The 21,030-nt window shown below is 38.0% G+C and overlaps 1 protein-coding gene across 1 annotated transcript in view; it reads right to left on the bottom strand.

Annotated features, from left to right (window-relative positions):
* Positions 1–7,791: 7,791 nt before the first annotated feature.
* dennd5b (DENN/MADD domain containing 5B) overlaps positions 7,792–21,030 on the bottom strand; it is a 108,455-nt gene continuing 95,216 nt past the window's right edge. Inside the window, exons 11-22 of the mRNA XM_084710737.1 lie at positions 20,524–20,676; positions 20,048–20,129; positions 19,880–19,961; positions 18,866–18,994; positions 18,446–18,567; positions 15,823–15,968; positions 13,510–13,628; positions 13,054–13,241; positions 11,535–11,617; positions 10,273–10,399; positions 9,868–10,042; positions 7,792–8,311 (exon numbers count right to left, since the gene is read on the bottom strand). Of these exons, the coding sequence (XP_084566863.1) occupies positions 8,128–8,311; positions 9,868–10,042; positions 10,273–10,399; positions 11,535–11,617; positions 13,054–13,241; positions 13,510–13,628; positions 15,823–15,968; positions 18,446–18,567; positions 18,866–18,994; positions 19,880–19,961; positions 20,048–20,129; positions 20,524–20,676 (1,590 nt within the window). The 3' untranslated portion in view covers positions 7,792–8,127. The remainder of the gene's footprint in view (positions 8,312–9,867; positions 10,043–10,272; positions 10,400–11,534; positions 11,618–13,053; positions 13,242–13,509; positions 13,629–15,822; positions 15,969–18,445; positions 18,568–18,865; positions 18,995–19,879; positions 19,962–20,047; positions 20,130–20,523; positions 20,677–21,030) is intronic.

The raw sequence follows: 21,030 nt of genomic DNA on the forward strand, positions 1-21,030 counted from the left end.
TCACGGCAATAACGAAGCCACTTCCGCGTTACCGTTTCAAAATAAAACGAGCGTCACGCGCACCATTTTGTGGAAGCCAATGTCCGCCAGTACAAGAAAAAATATCCCCATGGTAAGTCATAATTATGACATACCAAGTCATATTTAGAAATTAAGTCGAAATTGTGTGATGAACATTAAAAATATAAAATAAAGAAAACAATTAAATTGAAAGTTATTATTGTACGATAAAAAGTAATAATTTTGAGACAAAAAGTCGAAATTCTGAGATAAAATTTAAAAAGAGAGATTAAAAAAAAGTCATATTTATGAGATTAAACGTCATAATTCTCAAAAAAAAAGTCATAATTATTATGAGATAAGTTGTAATGTCAGATAAAACGTCACAATTATGAGACTAAAGGTCAAAATTATGAGACAGAAAGTCTAAATTATGAGTTAAAGTGGAGATAAAAAATATTACTTTCCATCTCATAATTATGAGCAGTAAGAAATGAGTTGCAACACTCCATTAGCTTTGAACTTTACCAAACGTAAAAATGCTCCTTATACAGAATGGCCTGTTTCAGAATAAAATGCATAATATTATTGATACATTAAAGCGATTATCACTTATAATTTCTTAATATACTGTAGTGCGCTACAAACAGAAATGCCTTGAAACGTGTAATCTTGATTGGACGTATGTGCTGCTTGAATGAGATACTCACTTATTTCTGTTTTGTTTTTTGTCTTTAATATTGTGTCGAGACTGATTTAAGTTTTTCATTATAAAATATTGCGTAAGGGTTTATACCTGAACATTTTCGATTTAAAAAAAAAATCATATTTTGAAGGCTAGGTGGACAGTTTCCGCTGTGTTCCGCTCTGGCTTCGTGTTGTTAACTTGATACAGCCAGTGTGGCCGTAGTAGAAACGTACACGCAGGCGCGCTGTGCGACTCTCGTGCCACCATTTTCTGATTTCTTCAATCAGCGTGATTTACATACAGCCGTGACGTCTGACTGCGTAAACACGGGATATCCAAATAAGGAATTACATTTACGCGGGAAAAGGAAGTTTACCAGTTGCTGTGTGGAGATTGCAGCGCAGAAAAGCTGCCAGCAGGTGGCTCTGATGAAGCTTTTTATTTAATTCTATTTTGTTTTTCATTATTATTATTATTTAAATTTTTCTAAACAGAATATCTCAACTCAAGTTTAACTGACTATCCTTTCTGTGCATTCAACCATATTTTACTCTTTATGACCAAATACTTTTTAAAAAAAATATATATATAACAAACCTTTAAAAAAAAGGTTTGTTATATATATAACTCTGAAAAAAACAATAATATTCAATACAGAAATGTTCCTTTTCTACAACTCTTTGCAATTAAATAATGAAAGCTGTTTTTGCCCATTGTTTATGTATCTTTAAGGAAATAAAATACTATAATAAAAACTGTTTATCAGACAAACGATCCATCTGATGTAACCGCCCCTGCAAGAATAAGAGTGTCAGTACTGATGCTTTAACATGTAGTTCATGTAAAGGACATACAGTGCTTAACAGGACACTGACCCTGCTACTGTCCACTGATAATGTCTTCTACCTACAGTAGGACTGGCACAAAACCTCCCTTATAAATTAATTCAAACTACATTTTAAAGAAATCACAAAGATTATGCAGAAGTGTCACTCCAGTTATTATATTTCTACATTTATTTTGAATTTGAGCCCAAAAATGTAGTTCATGGGAGATTTCAGAGGAAACTCTTACATATTGTGCTTTAGAAATTAATGTAGACAGGGTTGGATCAGATTACTTTGAAATGTGGTCAGTTACTTAACACTACATACACTTTTGGATTAATTCAGAATTAAACACTGAAATTACTGCAACTTTTACTTAAAAAACTGATGCAGCCACAATAATTTAAGTTCCACAAATATTTTTCCTAATTTTTGTGCAGAGTTCTATTTTCTCCCATCAGCTCCGCTACAAAAAGAGCACTTATCCAAGAAACTGTATGTCAGATGCTCTTTTCATAAGTTAATGAGATCATTATGTGTTAAATGACTTGACTAACATACGTATTTTACCTCCACCAATTATTTTTATCCTAAACCTACCCAAGTAGTTTTTGTTCCATTATTTTGAAAGTCTACCTGGAAGCTACATATTTGTTTTTGCAAACTTGTCACATGTAGACCTAAAAGTCAGCGTTGACTTTTTACTTGTGTAGTGTTCATAAGTTACGTTACCCACGTCAACTTACTTGACGTACTCATCACAAACTTAAACTTACCCAAGTAGTTTTTGTGCCTTTATTTTGAAACTACACCAGACGCTGCATATTTATTGTGTAATGTACGTATATTATGTTACATGTGTTATCTAGCTTAACTAACACATATTTTAACTTGACTAATGATTTTTATCTTAAACCTACCCCAATAGCTTTTGTACCCTTATTTTGAAAGTATACCCAGATGTTGCATATCTATTGTGTAACATACTTAGTTATGTTATGTGTTAACTGACTTAGGTAACACATAACTTAACTCAACCAATGATTCATATCATCATAGTTTTTGTGCCATTATTCTGAAAGTCTACCTGGACGTTGCATATTTATTTTTGCATACTTGGCCTCAGACCCCTGCATGTGCAAGACTGACGCTACCTACAGCATCACAGTTAAATGTAGGTCCACCAGAGGTTCTCCTACATGATTTAAAGGGGAGGGTGAGGCAAGGTGGTTGCAGTCTACAACCTCAATACTGGATGCCACTAAATCCTACACACCGGACCTTAAATTTGAAAAAAGAAAATGTTATTTTTAGATATTTCACATCTGAAATGTCAAATGAAAACATCAGTTCGACAGTGATACCAACTATGAATTATTATTTTACCACAGTCACATAAAGTCAGGGTGCTTTTTGGACACTGTACATGTACGAAGTGTAGTTTATGAACAGACACACAAACAACTTTAACACAGTGGGTGTTTTTATTGAAATAGGCATAATAAATATCAGAACAGAGTCAGTCCAATACAGACATGAAACTCTATGTGTCCGGTGGCATTCTCGCCATTAGCAGGACGCACGGCCACCGCTGTCGTGGCTGTCAGTTGCATTCCCTGTTTCCTGTTTGAGCAGATCCACTCAGGGTTAAAACCACTCGCCACACAACATGTTCATGTAACAAATCCACCCGGTAAGCAAAATGTGCAGTAGTCTGAGGAGGAATCTCCAGAAGTCCGCCTTGTAGGCATCAGCAGAGAGTCTGTACACGGACAAATCCAGGACGAGACACACGGGTCTGTTATTGTGCTTTGGAGCTGTGGACAGTCCTGCAGGTGAGGCATCAGGGGCACAGCAGCAGGAGCACAGAGGGTTAAAACATGATAAAACACAGGAAGTGGAAATAGTGGTTACTGTTTTAAAGACATGAATGTTTCCAGTTATTCCACAGGCTTCATCAACCTTTAAAAACCAGTGCTGCTGTCAGCCTGTGATGGATTAATACTAAATTAATAAATACACCAAATCAAGACATTCAAAACAAATCATGATAGGCTGTGTCCTTCACAGACGCAATACTGCAAACAGCAAAAATACTACAGGGAACTGCAAAAATGTCCACTTGTTGTCCCCTCACAGCTCATCTAGAATGCATTAGAGGAGAGAGACAATAAATACAGCTCAGTCTAAATGTCAACATGCACTAATGAGAATATTTACACCGTTTCTCAGAAAGAAGTCATTTAGACGGCGGTAAGTGGCAACATGGCAAAAATCTCTCATGCAGCAAAAAGTTTAAGGGAGAGTAAAAATCTGTCTGAAGAAAAATATTTATTTTAGTTTCCACCCGTCTCTGTTGGCTGATGCTAAAGTAGAAAAAATCAGTGTGTGTTTGGAGGAGGTGGGGTTGAATTCACTTTTTTAAATATCATAAATGACAAGTAAACGTGTTTTGGATAATTTTTTGTGTGTTTGTTGTTGTAATACTCAATTTGGACACAGGGGGAGGAAGTGCTCCACTACCCCATGTTCTAAAGAAGTCTAAAAGCATTCTTAATTCAGTCTTAATAGTAACGCACTTCAGCCTCTTGTGGCCAAAATGAATATCACAATAACATCATGCACTAATCTCAATTTAATAAATTTTATGCTAAAACTTAATTAAAAGATAATGCTGATATTCTGTAGTTTTCTTACTGTCAACACATACCAAGAAGAGGCCCAAACTAACAATGAATGCCCCGCAAAAATAGAAACAAATACATAAATAGTGCACTAGGCACTATTTGTGAAAATAGTCCCCAATAAATGCACCATTTCCTCCTGAGTGACGTTTGTTAAAAACCTCAGCAACCAGCTGTTTAAGAAAATAACTGGGGCTAAAAAAAGAAAGAAACCATATATGTGTTTTTAAAGATTTGTATCTTTTACAACCAACAAGGTAGAAGAGTCAAAGTTTTGAGAAATGGACTGACACTTCATTGGTTGCTGTCTTTCATGGGATATGTTGACAACAAAATATACAGCCTTACCCTTTAAAATGTCAGCATTATCTTCACATTACTGACTGCCATCAGTTTGAAATTCCACTTGCTGTTAAGTGTTGGTTGGTTTATCTTTGTAACAGCCCCTGACTCATGAACTAATGTTACTATAGGTCAAAATTTTGGAAATGATTTTCTGCAAATTTCACAACCAATATAGGTTCTTCTACACGTTTGGAAGGGGAGGGTGAGGCAAGTTGGTTGCAATTACAGTAGCAAGCTCACCGCTAGGTCCTTTAAGATGCGGCACAGAATTTCTGGGAGGATGAGGACACAGTTGTTGAGAGGTGTATTTTGTTTTATACTTTGGACAAAGTCATGCTAGCTGTTTTCCCTTGCATTAAGTCTTTATGCTAAGCTAGGCTAACCTCCAGGTGTATTTAACACACAGACAATCAATCTCATCTCACTCTCTGGAGGAAAGTCAGTAAGTACCTTTCCTATAATGTTGAACAAATCTTTCAAAAACAATTTGGAGATCAGTAGAGAAGTGTTACCTACAATGTTATACACAACACTTGCAAAAAGTAGCATAATTCATTGGTTGTCACATCTCCTATTTATGTCACATTTCCTATTGATGACCTCCAAGTTGAGAAGCTGCATTTATGACCTGAAAATGTCTGTATTTCCAAGCTAGGAGCTCATAGTTACACTTCTGGTAGTAGTTACTCAGTGTGTTCCATGAGTAGACCTAATAGTGAGGCTGATTCACTCCTACTGCTGTTAGCATTTCTATTCCAGTGTTTACTACATTAATTTAGCAGAAGGAACATTTTGCTAGCTTGCGTAAAAGTTCTTTCTTGACCTTGGGAAGGGTAGTTTGACTAAATAATCTTAATATCTTAACCCAAGGTTCACTTACTGGCCTGTGTCAGAGCTTTCTACCACCAAGTCCCCCACTTCAGTCATGTGATGACAGCTGTGTCAACTGCATGACAATTGACCCTTCCTGAGTCCCGCCCCTTTTTGGAACCTCAGTTGACTTTCTTTTTTCCTGTTATGCTATGTGCAAGGCTCGTCTGTGCTGGAAAAAAAAGTTTAAAAGATTTTGGTGGGGTAACGGTAAGAGCAACATACAGTCATATCTTAAGTTAATGTCAGTTAACTAGTAAACTAATCTATATCAATTGTTAGCTGGGTAGTTCACCAGTGTTTTGCTCTGTAGAAAAAAAAGCTACCTAACTACTTAGCTAATCTACAACACTTGTTAGCTAGCTTGTTACATCTGATAGCTAATATTAACAAAACACTGGCTAACTAGCTAGTTAATCTATATTAATTGTTAGCTAGTTAGTTAGCTATATTACGCTTGCACAACTGTTATTGGAGCACAGAGCAAAAAGGGGCGGGACTTAGGAAGGGTGAATTGAGCAAACACAATGTAGCTGAAAGTTCTTGAAAAACTAGTAAGTGGACCTTGAGTTCAGATGATTGTGTTGAATATTTTATCTATTTTTGAAGTGACAATATTGGCAAACTGGAAACAAATCACACACACACACGAACACACACACACACACACACACAGTGTTACAGTACACTACAGAAACCAGTAGATCACTTTGAAAACTTTAAGTTGCAAGATATAAAAATAAATGAAAGGCAAACACGCGCGCACACACACCAGAGCACATACATTCTTGAAATATCCACACACTCCACAACACATACACACACACGGACACAGCATTTAAAATAGCCAGGTCAGTGCCTGTAGTTTGGTAGGAATGTCCATGCAGCCACAGGTTGAGCTCCTGACATCACTGAGATCAGCTTTTATGTCCATCCACAGGCTAAAAGCAGAGAAAACGCCCGACAGAAGTCCAGCAGATTAAAAGAAAGGGAGCAGGTAACTCCACAACACTGCACTGTATGAGAGTCAGTAAGTCACAGGACATAACTCCATCACCATCTTTGTCATAATCCTCGTTCCAGTGTGTCAGTCATCGATTGCTCAGTCTCTTCCTGAGCTCGTCTCTTCTTTCCACATCCCATAGGCATGCTCGCTAATGCTAACGCTAACTAGGGTGTGGGGACAGTGGCGATATGACCGCCAGTTGCAGGCGAGGAAAGAGAATTTATCACAGTTCATATAGTTGTACCTACTGAAAGAGGGCTAAGCTACACAGCTAGCACACACAGGCAAATGTCTGCTGCTGCTGCTGCTACGAAATTTTTAAGGAACCACAACAGTGGCTTTGCGATCTTTTCCCCCATTAATCTTCATATCAGTGTGTATTACTGTCAGTAATTTACCATAGTGTACATTAAATTTTTAAAAATTGATTTCCTTCCTTTCAAGCAGCCACAGTTTCAGTTCATGTTAATGTTGCTTTTCTACATTTTATTTGTCTTCAAATTTAATGAAATTACCCAAACCATCGATTAACTGATTCTACTTACAAGTATTTCATATATCCTTTTCCTCTTCGCCGTCGATACAGAAGAGTATTTTTTCTCATTTTGCATTTCTAGAATAAAGTCAAAATGTCATGAAAAAAGCTGAAATGTTGAGAATGAAGTTGAAATGTCACCGATAAAGTTGAAGTGTTGAGCAAAATGGCGAGAATAAAGTCAAAATAAAGTCAAAATATCAATTTTTATTTACTTTTTCCTCAGACTGATACTGAAAGTTCAACATTACTCTTGACGTTGAAAAAGTGAATTAATCCACTGCTGAAATAGTCCTTAACAAATATATTTGTGTGCTGTCTCTTTAAAGATTCACTTTGAGCTGAGAATATTGAGAAATGGACTAACACATTTGCTCTGTAGAAAAAAAGCTACCTAACTACTTAGCTAATCTACGACACTTGTTAGCTAGCTTGTTACATCTGATAGCTAATGTTAACAAAACACTGACTAACTAGCTAGTTAATCTATATCAATTGTTAGCTAGTTAGTTAGCTATATTACGCAAAGAAACAATAAAAGAGAAAGTTGACTGTTTCACCAGGTACCAAGCTTGCACAACTGTTATTGGAGCACAGAGGAAAAAGGGGCGGGACTTAGGAAGGGTGAATGTTTGGATCCTTTCATGGGATTTGGTGACATTGAGAAAAATCTAAAATACTATGATGGATTACATTTTTTACTTCTCACATGTTGCTTCAAGTAGATTTTTAGTGTAAAGAAAGAAAAGTGAAACTGATGGCCGCCTAGAAGGTAGGAAATCATCCTGAAAACAAGTGGTATGTTGTGTGAAATTGTAATGTGATGTTAAGTATGTGGGATTTGTGGTAAATGAAGTGAGACATGATGAAGCACTGCTTATAACTGAATTAAAAAGGGTGTTTCAGAGCTACAGGCGGGGTAATAATACTGTATCCAAGTTTCTGGTTGATCCAAAACCCCGACTCCTCAAAAGCAGTGGAACTTTTTTTGCTTTGGTAATCAAACCTTGTCAGTTTTTATTACTTATCCCTCACATCCTCCTTTCTTGTGTCCAGTCCCAGAGCTAATCAAGTGGAAGAGCAGTTGAAGTTTAAGTTAAGTTTAAGTAGGAGGAGATGATTCTGGAGGAAAATGCGGGGCTGAGCGGCAGCCCGGTGGTTCCTCCTGGTGGCTAAAGGTCGATGCCTTTAACCAGCGAGGCTTCCAGTGTGATGGGGAAGTCGTGGAGCGTCTCCAGGACTCCGATGAGAGTGTTGACAGTGGTGCGATCTCTTAGCAGGGCCGTGTCCTCGTACATCCGCTGGATCACCGGGCACTCCACCAGCAGGGGGAGCCACTGGGGCAGCAGACGGTCTCTGCAGGGCAAACAGGAAGATGTGATTCTTCCTCTGTGACTATATCTGGAGATACTGACCCTCAGTATAATGCACTAGTGGAAGAAGTACTCAGGTCTTTTACTGAAGTAAAAGTACCAGTACCATGATGCGTAAGTATTCCATTACAAGTGAGTCATTCATTTAAAATCTTACTTAAAACTTCAGTAAAACTTTGGAAGCATTATAATCAAAATGTACTTTAAGTACAAAAAGTAATTGTTCTACAAATTATATTTTATTTTACTTTTTTAATACTGATGAAACAGTGTGCTAATAGTGTTCAGTGGAGCTAGCCCCATGGTTCTGAAGCTAGGGTTCAGGACACTCCACAGGGTCACAAGATAAATCTGAAGGGTAATAAGATAAGAATTTATTTTTTTCTAATATAGTTCCCACCAAGAGCAAACATTAAGGCAACAGTGGCGAGGAAAAACATCCTTACATCCTCCTGACAAAACAGGTTTGTGACAGATCAGAGCCAGATCAGTACCTAAAAGCATCATGACCAGATCTGGATTTTGTGCTGCGTTTCAGACAACCAGCCAACTTGGAGCTTCTATAGAAAAACACAACTGGATGCCATTCAAAGTCAGAGTTCCTATTTGCAAATCCATCTACCCCATCCTCATGAGGAAGCAGCTGTCTGATGTCACACATTGTAAATGCTTAACCATCAACTTAAAGGCAACATAAAGTATATATCCCTGTATTTAATAAAAAAAAGTACACACTATCAGGAGGGCAAGTTAATAATTGTCCTTCATTTATTACATTTGTTTTGTGTGTCATGTAATTTATTTCTTCTCTTGTACATTTCAATCATTTTTGACATTTCTGACTGTCAAAGCACTTTGTAAACTCTGTTAAAGGTGGTATATAAATAGAGTTATTATTATTGTTATTATTATTGTTATGTATTAGACACGTTTCCAACTATAAATGTGCTGCAAAATAAAATGTATAACAGCATCTGCTACTTTGTGCACGGTTTGTCTTCTTCTGTTTCGTTTATATATTCAAGGAGGTTGAATTGTGTGTACACTTTGCAAAGAAACATCATTTGTCATGGTCAGCCCTGTTTTTGGTTTATGTTTGGTGTTATGCTCCTGGAATGCTTCGACGTCCAACATGGACTGGAAGCAGCGTTATTCTAGGTCCAGTTTGAAATCTCCTACCTGATGACCTGAGAGCTCTGACTGGATTGTAATCAGTGATTATAGACCTTTTTCTACAGCAGCCATATAGAAATGAAATAGCAGGATAACGCAGGTGTTAGCAATGATACTAATCAGGGTCCTGTTCCATTTAGCGTAGCAGAGTCTTTCCAGTCAGTCAACAGGAACAACAGCAGGACCCTGACTCTGTTTGACCTGAAGAGAACAGGACATTAACACCTGTGTTTACTCTGCTATTTCATGTCAGAATGGCTGCTGTGGAAAACGGTCTATTACTGAAGTTTCCTAAAATAGCTTCTTATTGTTTGCTGTAAATACAACAGTCATTAGAGAATTAAAAAAAACAAACAAAAGACTGACCTGGCTCCCAGGCAGACCAGCAGCTGGAACTTGCCATCCTTGCCGATGTTCCTGGGGGTGGAGTTGATGGCGTTGACATAGTGACAGAGTGATTGACAGGTCATCCCCAGGGGCTCCGCGGTCTCCTGAAGGTCTCCCATCTGGTCAGCTGACTCCATGTAGGCAACAGCCTTCTCTGCAGAGGGACACAGAGGACATGACAGTTACCTCTTTACAAAATGTTCATTTTGCCCTCAGACACACATTTCTTCTTCTTACTTCAACTCCTTCCCTTTTTTACATGTATGTTTCCTGAAAAGCAGACATGTTCTAGTTGTAAAACTGTTAAAATAACACCTAGTAACAAAAATACATGTGATAGTTCTTCTCAGCAGCAGATGGCGCTGTCACTTCACAGTCACTCACCCACAAAGTCCCACACAAACACAGTCTTCTGGAAGAGTCGAGCAGACTTGAAGCCGTGATGGAAGAACTGTTCCAGAGCTGCCACCAAGCTGTTCTCTCCACACAGCAGGACGGTCAGGCTGCCTCTCTGCACGGAGACAGCCATGAGACAAAACAGCAACACGTGATGCACACAGAGGACACAAGGCAGCACAGTAAGGAAAGACAACTGAGTTCTAGCAGGTCCCTAACGGTAGACGGGTTTCCATCCACATGTTTTTATGAACATTTTCAATTTGAGCATAAAAACCCCTGAGTGCAAACAGAAAACTTGAAGTGGAAATAAATAGGGAGAGACAAAAACAACTGAAGTTTGTTCAAACTAGTATTTATGATAAGAAGACAGATTCTTCTCAGAGGATGGAAGACTGAGGAAGCACCTCCAGGCTGCTGAGACGGGAAGAGTGGCGTTCAAAAAGACATCCAGATGTTCGGGAGATTGGGTGTATACATAAGAAAGCTGGGCAAATACTTTTTGGAGCTCAAACACAACCAAAACAGCACATAATCATAAAATAAAAGTGTACATAGCGTTGATAAATGTCAATAACAATGAGAAATGTGTCTCTTTTCAGCACCTGTGACAAAATCAAAAAAATATAAATGCAAAAAGTAGGAATCGTTAAAACAAAACATGGAGTCTGTTCATTGAGACGTACATGTAAGATGGGGGATTGCTATGATTGGTGGAACTTAGATAGGTAGGACTTAGGTAGGAACTTAGGTAGATTTTGCAGAAAAGTTGCACAGTTTGGATAAAATTGCAATGTGGCACAGAATTCACTGAGATCAGCTGTGAATGGTTGCAATCATAATACTGCAACTTCCTGGAGGGACTGTTCAGTGTTGTGTGCGTACCAGGTATTATCCTCATCCTCTGACAAATGGAAAAACCAAAAAAGAGCAAGTGGTTGAGTCAAGCTGAGCTCTTTATTCTCTCTCCATCACTCCTCTGACAGAGGGCACTTAAAGTGAGCTGGGTACCAGTGGCCTGAACTGATTTATCTTTGCCGTGGCAGCAGGACGCCTTAAAACACCATTTTACTGACTGAATATAATGACGAGTGGATAGAGACAGAGAGACTTTTATCTACACAGTTTAGTGATGTGAAGGTTCAGAGAAAGTACAGCAGTGACAAAGCGAATAGAAAATGAGTGCATTCATTATGGAACAGAGGAATAATTCAGACTCCACTGAGAACAGAATGAGAAGAGTCGCTCACCTCTTTCTCCGGCTTGTGAAAGTGTTTGACGATGTTGTTCACAGCCTCCCCGATGGCCTCCTGAATCTGGGCTGAAGTTGGTTCTGGAATCAAGAAAAAAAAACGCTGCATCAATAAATAAGCACAGAGAAGAAGAGTCACTAACAACCCAACATCATGAGCATCACTGTATTATACTGTTAACAATAACAACACTGAAGTCACATCCTTGGTATTATTTCTGGGAATTTATGTTTTTTTAGGACCTGAGCTGAGTTAACATTCTATAATTAAGAACTTACACATTGTGAGTATTTTACTGTTAAATTCCAGTATTTGTAGGCTCAGCAGATGTCATTTTGACCACTTTTAGGCCAATAATATAGTAATACTTGACCATCAGTGTTATTATCAATATATAAACTAATATATTTCAAAAAGCGCTTGTTTATATTGTTCCTATTTTTATATTTCCTCTTGTTCAAATTGTTCATATATTTTAATATTTCCTTTTGCCTATTTTTTAATATAATATTACTTTTATTCTATATATTTTATTTTATATTTTTATTGATGTTTCTTGCTACCCACTTTGTTATTTTAACACTGAACACGTCCCCATTGCAAGACTAATAAAGGAATATCTTATCTCTTATCTTATAAACTGATTCCTAAAATTTACATTCAACATAAAATTAAACAAAGTAATAAAGTTTAGTTAGTTTAGTTTCCTTATTCTGTATCTAAATGAGGAATTAATAATTAATAATTTAGCATGCTGTATTTTATATAATAATTATAATGACAATTATATATTTATATTTTTTATTAAACAATTCACTTCCTTACACATCTTTAAATGAAAGAAAGCTGTCTTACAAGTGATCATTAAACTGCAAATGTTAAAGCAGGAGTCAAATGAATTGTGACAAGCACAAAAATAGAAAAATGGAACACAAAAAATGCAACATAAAAGTTTAAAAGCCTTTTAAAAATAGTTTTTGCCAGTCCATCTCTAAATACATCCATTTACTCAGCATTTAAAGAAAAAAAAATCAGTAAATAAAACTATTATTTGGCAAAAATTAAATGATCTTTTTTATGAGGATGATTTTACATTAATCTTATTAATATAATATTTAAATGCTAATTTAATCAACAACATTAAAGCAGCCTTTTAAAAGGTAAAGTCTATAATTGATCTCGACTCCATATTGAAATGAATTTTATTTGGAAAACAAAATGGAAATGTTTTGTTGTGCAAGTCTGAGTAATTTACTAATAATTTCCCAGGACATTTCTTGGTCTAGTTATATGAGGAAATAGAGACAAAATTCTGAGACAGTTAGAAATGCTCTAGCTGTTCTGTTAAAAGACTGCAGAAAATATCATGTAACAGGTGATAAGAGGTAAAAATCCTGGCTGTAGTCCCATTATCTCCTCTCTGTACTTAAACATTATATTTAAAGTAACAGCGTCTCTACAGCTGTGTGTTGACAGCTGTCAGGACTGATGTGACCCGTCCCCGGCAAATACTGACTGCATCCTCGTCCAGACAGAGATGTGATGCTGATGCGTCTGATCTGGGATGGCGAGCGCTGCAGCGGGGGAGTGCGGCAGCCTCTCACAGGATCCTCCTCTCCGCTCGGCACCACCAGCTCGCCGATCAGGACCCTCTCCAGGCTGCCGTCATCCACGCCCTTACCGAGCCACCGACCACACGGAAACCTGGAGGAGACGGAGACGACAGGGTGATGACCTGGTTCTGTCTGACTGGTTGATGCGCTCCATCTGTTTATTTTCCCCTCATGTCCTCACCATCTCTTTTACCTCTTTAAGTTCTCAGAAAAAAGCCACATTACTTGACTTTAATTATTCAGAAAATGTTGGATGAGGATCCAGGGTTCTTATGTGCAAAGCTAACATGCTTACAAATTGTAATACTGACCTGATGACAGCCAATGAAGGAATAAATAATAAATATATTGCAGCTCACCTGTAGGTGTGTCCTGTGATCTCATTGCGCACCATGACACAGTCCACCAGCCATTTAGCCAGGAGTCCAGCGTTATCATGACCCAGCTGCACCGTGGTCAGCTTCCCCAGGTTCTGACACTGAACACAGAGACACAGTGGAGAGAAAATTCACTTCATGCAAGGTACTTTTAATTAATATCAACCTAGAAAATCAAATCCTACTTTATTGACTTTATTAGCGTACAAACACCTGATCTACAGCAAAATTACAAGCAGTCTGTCATCAACATTAGCGCCAGAATGATTATATTTGACTGTCTTTAATTAAGATAAAGTTAATAGATTTTTCAGTTAGTTAGATATAATTAAGTTCTTAAGATTTTTGCTGCAGTTCTCTACATTTTTCTTCATTTCATTTCCCTCGATTAACTCATGAACTACACGGAAATGAGAATTAGTGGAATTGAATCGTCAATGTTTTTAAAGGATGGACATTTAGCTCCAATTAACATTCATCTTTAAATGAATTCTCTTTGTTTTAAGTGGTGCTAATAATCACAATCTAATACAGAGCAGCGTTTGGATCAAAGGGTGTGACTGTAGCTGAATTAAAGGTGCTGCTCTATTCTGAAAAGCAGGAGGTGAGTCCAAACTAAAACGAGGCTGACTGCAGGATGACCATGCCTACAGGGCAACAAGCAACAGGACAACTGGAACAGACGCTTTTCAAAGAGACAGAGGGGGATGATGGGAAAAGGGAGCAGGGGGCTTCCTCTAACCTTGAACAAGGCGGAGATGTGCGTGTGCGGCCTGAAAGCAGACTGAGGGAGATGGAGACACTTGTTAAGACACAATGGATGGACAGTAAAAATGGCGGCGTGGCGATCTCAGAACCAAAACAAGAATATGATCCATCATGCAGACATGAACCCACACACACATGCAGACTGGATTTATGTCTCGATGGGGAGGTGGAGATTTTAACATTACCTGCACTGATTGGTGATGTTTGCACAGTGGATTTTCATCCCTGACCCTTCCCCTCTGATGTTAATCCTGTCTGAATGGGGCTTTAGTATCTTCTACTAAATGTCATCATCTGTTTCAGTTTTCAGGCTCAGAGGATAATCCATTATAACAATCCATAATGTCTAAAAAGGACAACTGGGGTAACTTTACTATGGTACAAATACACCACAAGAGGGAGCATGACTGATTTGTTGCCTTCAGGCTCAAGAGCTGTGTGGGTAATAAGGCTGGGTATCATTTAAAAAAATATGATGCCAGTACCAACACTAGTACCAGTAACTAATAGAGTACCAGAGTGCCAATCACATGTTGCATTAAATGGAAGGAGTGCTACAGGAGTGTAGGATGAACACTAAATTGTAAACTGACAATCACAAGCGAAGATGAGTCCTCCACTGTAAGTTCATCATCTGTTTATGACTGTGAATTAAGTGGCTGCCTGTCTCACTGCTGCCAAACTCCATTAACATTTTCCTCAATTTAACAGTTATAACATCGATACTTTCTAAAAGACTATAAATGATTTCTCATGACTCATAAACAGACAGTAACTCATTCAGCAAACATTCAGCATTAATTTGAACACATTAATGTGAAACAGGCGAACAGTAACAGCTATTCCAGCCTGAAATTAAAGGAGGATACTGCAGCTGTAGTGTTACTGTCAGAGAAGCGAGTATTCTGACTAAACATATCTCCTTAAACTCTTATGACATATCATGGTCATTTTATGATTCATTACAGTAAATATATTACAGATTTCTCCTTTAAAAGGTGCAACATGTTAGATTTATTGGCAGAAATAAAAATAAATATGTTTTCATTGGTTTGTTCATTCTGTTTTGTCAAAGACTATTCAATTCAAACAGAGAAGAGCAGAAAATCCTCATTTTTAGACGCTGAAATTGTTTGATATTTCTGCTTGATAATTGATGGAAACAATTAACTGATTATCCAAATAGCTGAAGATTCATTTTTCATTCATTTATTTTTCTTTCTTTTTTTAATTTCAGGAATTTAGTAGATCAGTAAATAAGTAGTTGTGGGTTTGCATGTATATGTGTTCATGTGCAACAGATGATCCATCTTGCAATAAACTGTAATTACCCTTTAATGAACTTAAAATTCATTTAATGTGAGTGCTGCTGACATGCAGGTTGTGATGGTTTCACAGTAAACAGAGTTAGTGTAACTGAACATCATGCCTGACACACAAAAGCCAACATCACCCACACTGCACTGCACTCCACACATCCCAGTGAGCGTCTGTGTGCTGTGAGAGGTCAGAGGTCACAGTACTCACATCAAAGGTCATCTCCAGGACGTTCTTGGGGATCTGCATGATGCCCGAGTCTCCCAGCTCTCCTGACACACACACCCAGGGGTTGGAGGTGGTCATGGCGTTGCTCAGCTTCTTGATGGGGATGATGACGACTCTGTAGGGGATCACTGCGGGGGGAAGACCAGCACACGTCAGCGCCGGAACACAAAACAAACACTAACATGCTAATTAGAACCAATGTGGGTTATCTAAGTGGGTCATTACGAAAGCACTGATTCAGGGCAAACACACTGCAGCAGAGAGGAGACACAAGACCACATCAGAGAGTACAGCACCTGTACACACACTGTTCACACAATGAATACACACACTGTTCACGCACTGAACACCATCTGATCTGGCAAAAGTACAAACATTCTTGACTGAAGTAGAAGTACAGCTACTAAAGTACAAGTACCGATTAAACTTTTTAACTCAAGTTACATTGTTTTCTTTCTTGTCTCACCCTTTACATATTTGTTTGTTGTTGCGTCTTTTTTGTCTTGTTAGGTCTTAACATTTTTCTTTGTCTTGCTATGTCTTTTTTGTCTTGTTATGTTGTTTTTTGTCCTGTTTTTTCGTCTGTACGTTGTTCTTTCTCGTTATGTCTATTTTAACCTGTTTTGTTGTTTCTGACCTTGTTACATTTTTGTCTTTGTCTTAAGTCTTTTACATTGTTTTTTTGTCTCTTTTTTGTATTGCTGTATATGTTGTTTTTAGACTTGCTATGTCTCTTTTGTCTTGTTAGATATTTCACATTCTCTTGGTACAATATATAGATAATCAATAATTCCCCTCAAATGCATTAAAACTGAAGTAAAAATATAAGAAGAGAGTACAGATATTTGGTTAAAAATAAGAGTAAAAAGTTGTCAGAAAAATAAATACTCAAGTATAGATACTTGAAAACTCCAGTAGTAAGTCCAGTAATGAAGTATTTGTACTTAGTTACTTCCCACCTCTGCTGTACACACACTCTACACACACTGCACACAGTGTACATGTGTGCATGTCTGCAGTCATTTATCTGAACAAGAGGCTTATGTGAGATGAATAATACATAGTCTTTTAAATCTTTGATTAAATTGTACATGAACCTCATGGTTTATTCACACTAATAGCTCAGCCAGACATTGATCCACATTCAGCTCCATCCATCCAGCAGCTGACATTAACCAAAGAACTCAGTGAAGACGAGCGGGAAGAGGAGCTTCTAGAAACATGAACAGTTTTAGATGTTTCACAGATGGGATGTCGTGTCCATCAGGCTACTTTACATATTTTTATGGCTATATCTTGTTTTCACAGATTTATCCGGTTTTTTTATTACAGTCAAGGTGAAATTAAAAAAGCCTTTTTAACCATTTGATATCACATTATATAAGTCACCAGTCATATTGTGCACCTGATAATCAATATATGCCAAAAACAAAAATAAAAAAAATCAGTTTCTTTGAATTCTTGCATCAAAATACAATGATGTTTTCTTCCTGTAAAACAAAACATCACGTGTTTATGTAGTCTTGAAGAAACCCCTTTCAACCAATATCATGACATCATCATCAATTAATCTTCAACTTTTAGCGGCACAGAGGTAAGATTTATCTAGCTAGCAACAATGTAGTACGTTGGGTTATGACACGCCCACTTTTCAACATTAAAATCAAATTCTTCCCAATGTTATGTACTGCCTGGCTATCCTGTTTCACTCAGAAACATGTCGTGATACAGAAGCTAGATAATCTCAAAATGTTGTTTATCTGGACTTTAAATGCTGGTGATAACATTTCACTCATCAACTTCATTGCACAAACAGAACAGAACAATCCTTTGCATTGCAGCAAACAGTGCAACTCAGAGCCAATAGGCTAAATGTAGTTTTGTGAACCTAACATCTGTTCACAGACTTGGTTTGTTTTACTTCCAAATCATTAGTTAAGATCAGTGACCATTAAAGTATTGATATTAGTAGGGTGGTGTCCTCCAACCATTTTCTAATTCACAAATTTTTAAAAGAAGTTGATTCACATTGTTTTCCCGAGGAAGGAGTGACAGATATGCCACTTTTGTTTGATGGGATAAATTAGGTTGTTAGTAAAAGAAGGCGGATCTTTGTGTGATGGTCTTTAAGATGAGCGCTGGGGAGCTCAGAAAAAGACAACTATTAACTGAACGGGAACAAAAAACAAGGATAATTCTGATGCACTATTTTAGTATGAAATACACAAATGTGTATTTCATACTAAAATATCCTGAATGCGCTCTTCATTCTGTCCCTGGTAGGAGAAATTTCAGTGACTGTATGATGGCAGAGGTTCCAGCTGTTTCATATTATAAATAATATAAGTCAGGTAATTTAAAAATGATGAATTTAAAAGACAGATGAGTTATAACCTGTTTAATGTTAATTCATTTCATCTGATTATTATTAATGTTTTTTTTATTGATTGGCCCCTGACTTTCTGTCATTTGCAAAAGTGCATGTTGAGTGTCCACGATCTGGAGCTAAGCACTGAACTGCATTCCCATAAACCTTTCATTTTTTCTGTTTTTGCAAAAGTGGCGGTTTAGTAGAGGTCAGAAGTGCAGCTGACGGAGAACTCACTGATGGTGGTGAAGACGCTGGTGAAGCAGAAGTAGTCGACAGCATTGAGGGAGAGCAGATGGAAGAGGAACTGCTCCTTCTCCTCCTCACAGCGCAGGAAGGCATAACGCTTGTACAGCTTCCTGCAGACACAGAACACCACAGAACGGGTCAGATCAGGGTCAAATACAGGACAAATATCAACTGATGTTTGAATATATCATCTGATGTTCAAACAGACACATTTTGTCTGGACAAATATGTATGGCAGGGTGTGTATACAGACATGCAAATGAGCACAGCTTGCATCTTAGAGGAGAACAGGGGAATCAATCTCACCTATCAAAAGCGCAAAGCAAGTGTGTGTGTGTGTGTGTGTGTGTGTATGTGTGTGTGTGTGTGTGTGTGTGTGTGTGTTTGGTTGATCACATGTGTGCTCACTTGGTTAAGGCTTGTCGGGACAGCAGCTGTTTGAGGTGCTGAGAGAGCCCCTTCTTCTCCAGGGACAGACGGATCCAGGCCCTGGCTCGTCCCACATCTGTCTTTATCTCAGACATGCTCTGGATATGCCTGAGCAGACACGGGACAGAGAGGCACAAGACAGATGGATGAAAGCTCAGACAAACAGGTAGTTTGGCATGATGACATGATATCGTATTTGTCACTTGGGTATTATGATAATATCGTATCGTGGCTTAAAAATCATGATACTGCATTGTGAATTAATTATGGCGATAATATTGCATCATCATTTATCATGATAATATTGTATTACATAGACACATGTATTGTGTTTCTTCACACAGCACTGTATGTACTGAACATGACCGAAAACAAACAAAATAACCTTTTCAGCTTATGCATCCAGTAAGCAAGTGTGAGTGTGGTGCCATCTTGGAACACTGTATTCAGGTACATCCATGGTATACGTTAGGATGTATTCAGCAATACTGGTAGTGTATTAGAGATGGAATAGTAATAAGGTTGCTAATAAACAATCATTTACATTGCAAATTAGTCTGCCAATTATTGTCTCAATATATACAATATTTAGTTTATAAAATATCAAAACAACAGTAAAAAAGTGTCAATCACAGTTTCCCATCGAGCAAGCTGAAATGTTCAAATGTCTTGTTTTGTCTGACCAACAGTCAAAACCCAAAGAGACTCAGTTTACTGTCACTGAAAAAGAACAGGAGCAAATCCTTACATTTGAGAAAGAGAGAATGTTTGGCTTTTTTGCATGAAAAATATGGCAACAATTGGAAACTGAGACAGTCACCAATAAAGGTGCAGCTTTAGGCAGAAAACTTGGCTCTCTAATCCTAAACTCAAGTTTCAGAAAGCAGTTTATGCATTCACAGGGACGTTTCTGTAATCTGGTTACTGCAAGTAGGAAATAATTGCAACACTGCATGTAATCTCTTGCCATCATGAGAAAACAGCAGCACGCACCTCATATCCTGTATGAGAGACATACGGAGAGATGGCATCGCTATAGAAGTGTCAGACTTCCTCCTCTCAGGAACATGTGACACTGTTGAGGAGCAACACAGGATATGATGAGTTTGTTACACTTTGAATGTGTGTTACAATGCAGCACAGACTGTGTGTGTGTGTTACCTGGTGACTCTGCCTGCTGCTGCTCCATCTTCTCCTCTCGGGCCTGGTAGTGCAGCAGGTGGGACCACAGCGCCGACTTCCCCTGTACAGTCAGAGAAGTGTGTGTCAGAGAAGCAAAACCACAATGCACACACATAAAGACAGCTCACTGATGAAGGGAGATTATAAACACACGCACGCACGCACACACGCATGCACGCACGCACGCACGCAGGATTTATGAGGCAATAACCTCTTAGCCTCAATATCCAATATGGTCATAAATACCTGATTAACCACAGAGTGTTTATACTGACAGCCTGAGTGAGCGTGTGCCATGAGATCTGCTTTATTATAAATTTGATGACGAAACTGGCACCAATTTGTGACATTGAAATTTCAATAATGTTTAACTGTATGTTTAAATGTTCCTCTGTGTGTGTGTGTGTGTGTGTGTGTGTGTGTGTGTGTGTGTGTGTGTGTGTGTGTGCACCGACCTGTTTGACCTGCAGCCCGTGGCTCCAGATCCTCTCCAGCAGGTCACACAGGCTGGCGATCAGAGTGTTCTCCTCCAGTCCAGTGATGTTGGCCTCACCGTGGCCCAGCTCCACCGCCTCCCGACCCATCTTCTCCACCAGCATACGCTTGGTCTGAACACACACATAACATTGCGATAACTATATACGTATATGATTTACAATGACGGCCTGTTGACAGACTGCACACTATCATTTTGGAATAATATTATTATGTCTATATTATTATTGTTGAAGAAAGTGTGCTCTGATGCACACAACAAGTTCCATTGTTCAAACTAAAAATGTCTAAGAAACATAGAGGATTATTATTGATTATTCTGTTTCAAACTCACTTAATGAAATAATGATAAATAATTAATAAACAATCCAGAAAATAGGTTGCTGGATTAATGAAATAATAAAATGCTACGGAACTGAGAGGAAGCTAAATAAATAACTAAAAAATTCAGAAAAAACTTAAAAGTG

The sequence above is a fragment of the Lutjanus erythropterus genome, chromosome 22 (genome assembly GCF_056507025.1).
Source record: "Lutjanus erythropterus isolate fLutEry1 chromosome 22, fLutEry1.hap2, whole genome shotgun sequence".
In the NCBI taxonomy this organism is placed as follows: Eukaryota; Metazoa; Chordata; class Actinopteri; order Lutjaniformes; family Lutjanidae; genus Lutjanus; species Lutjanus erythropterus.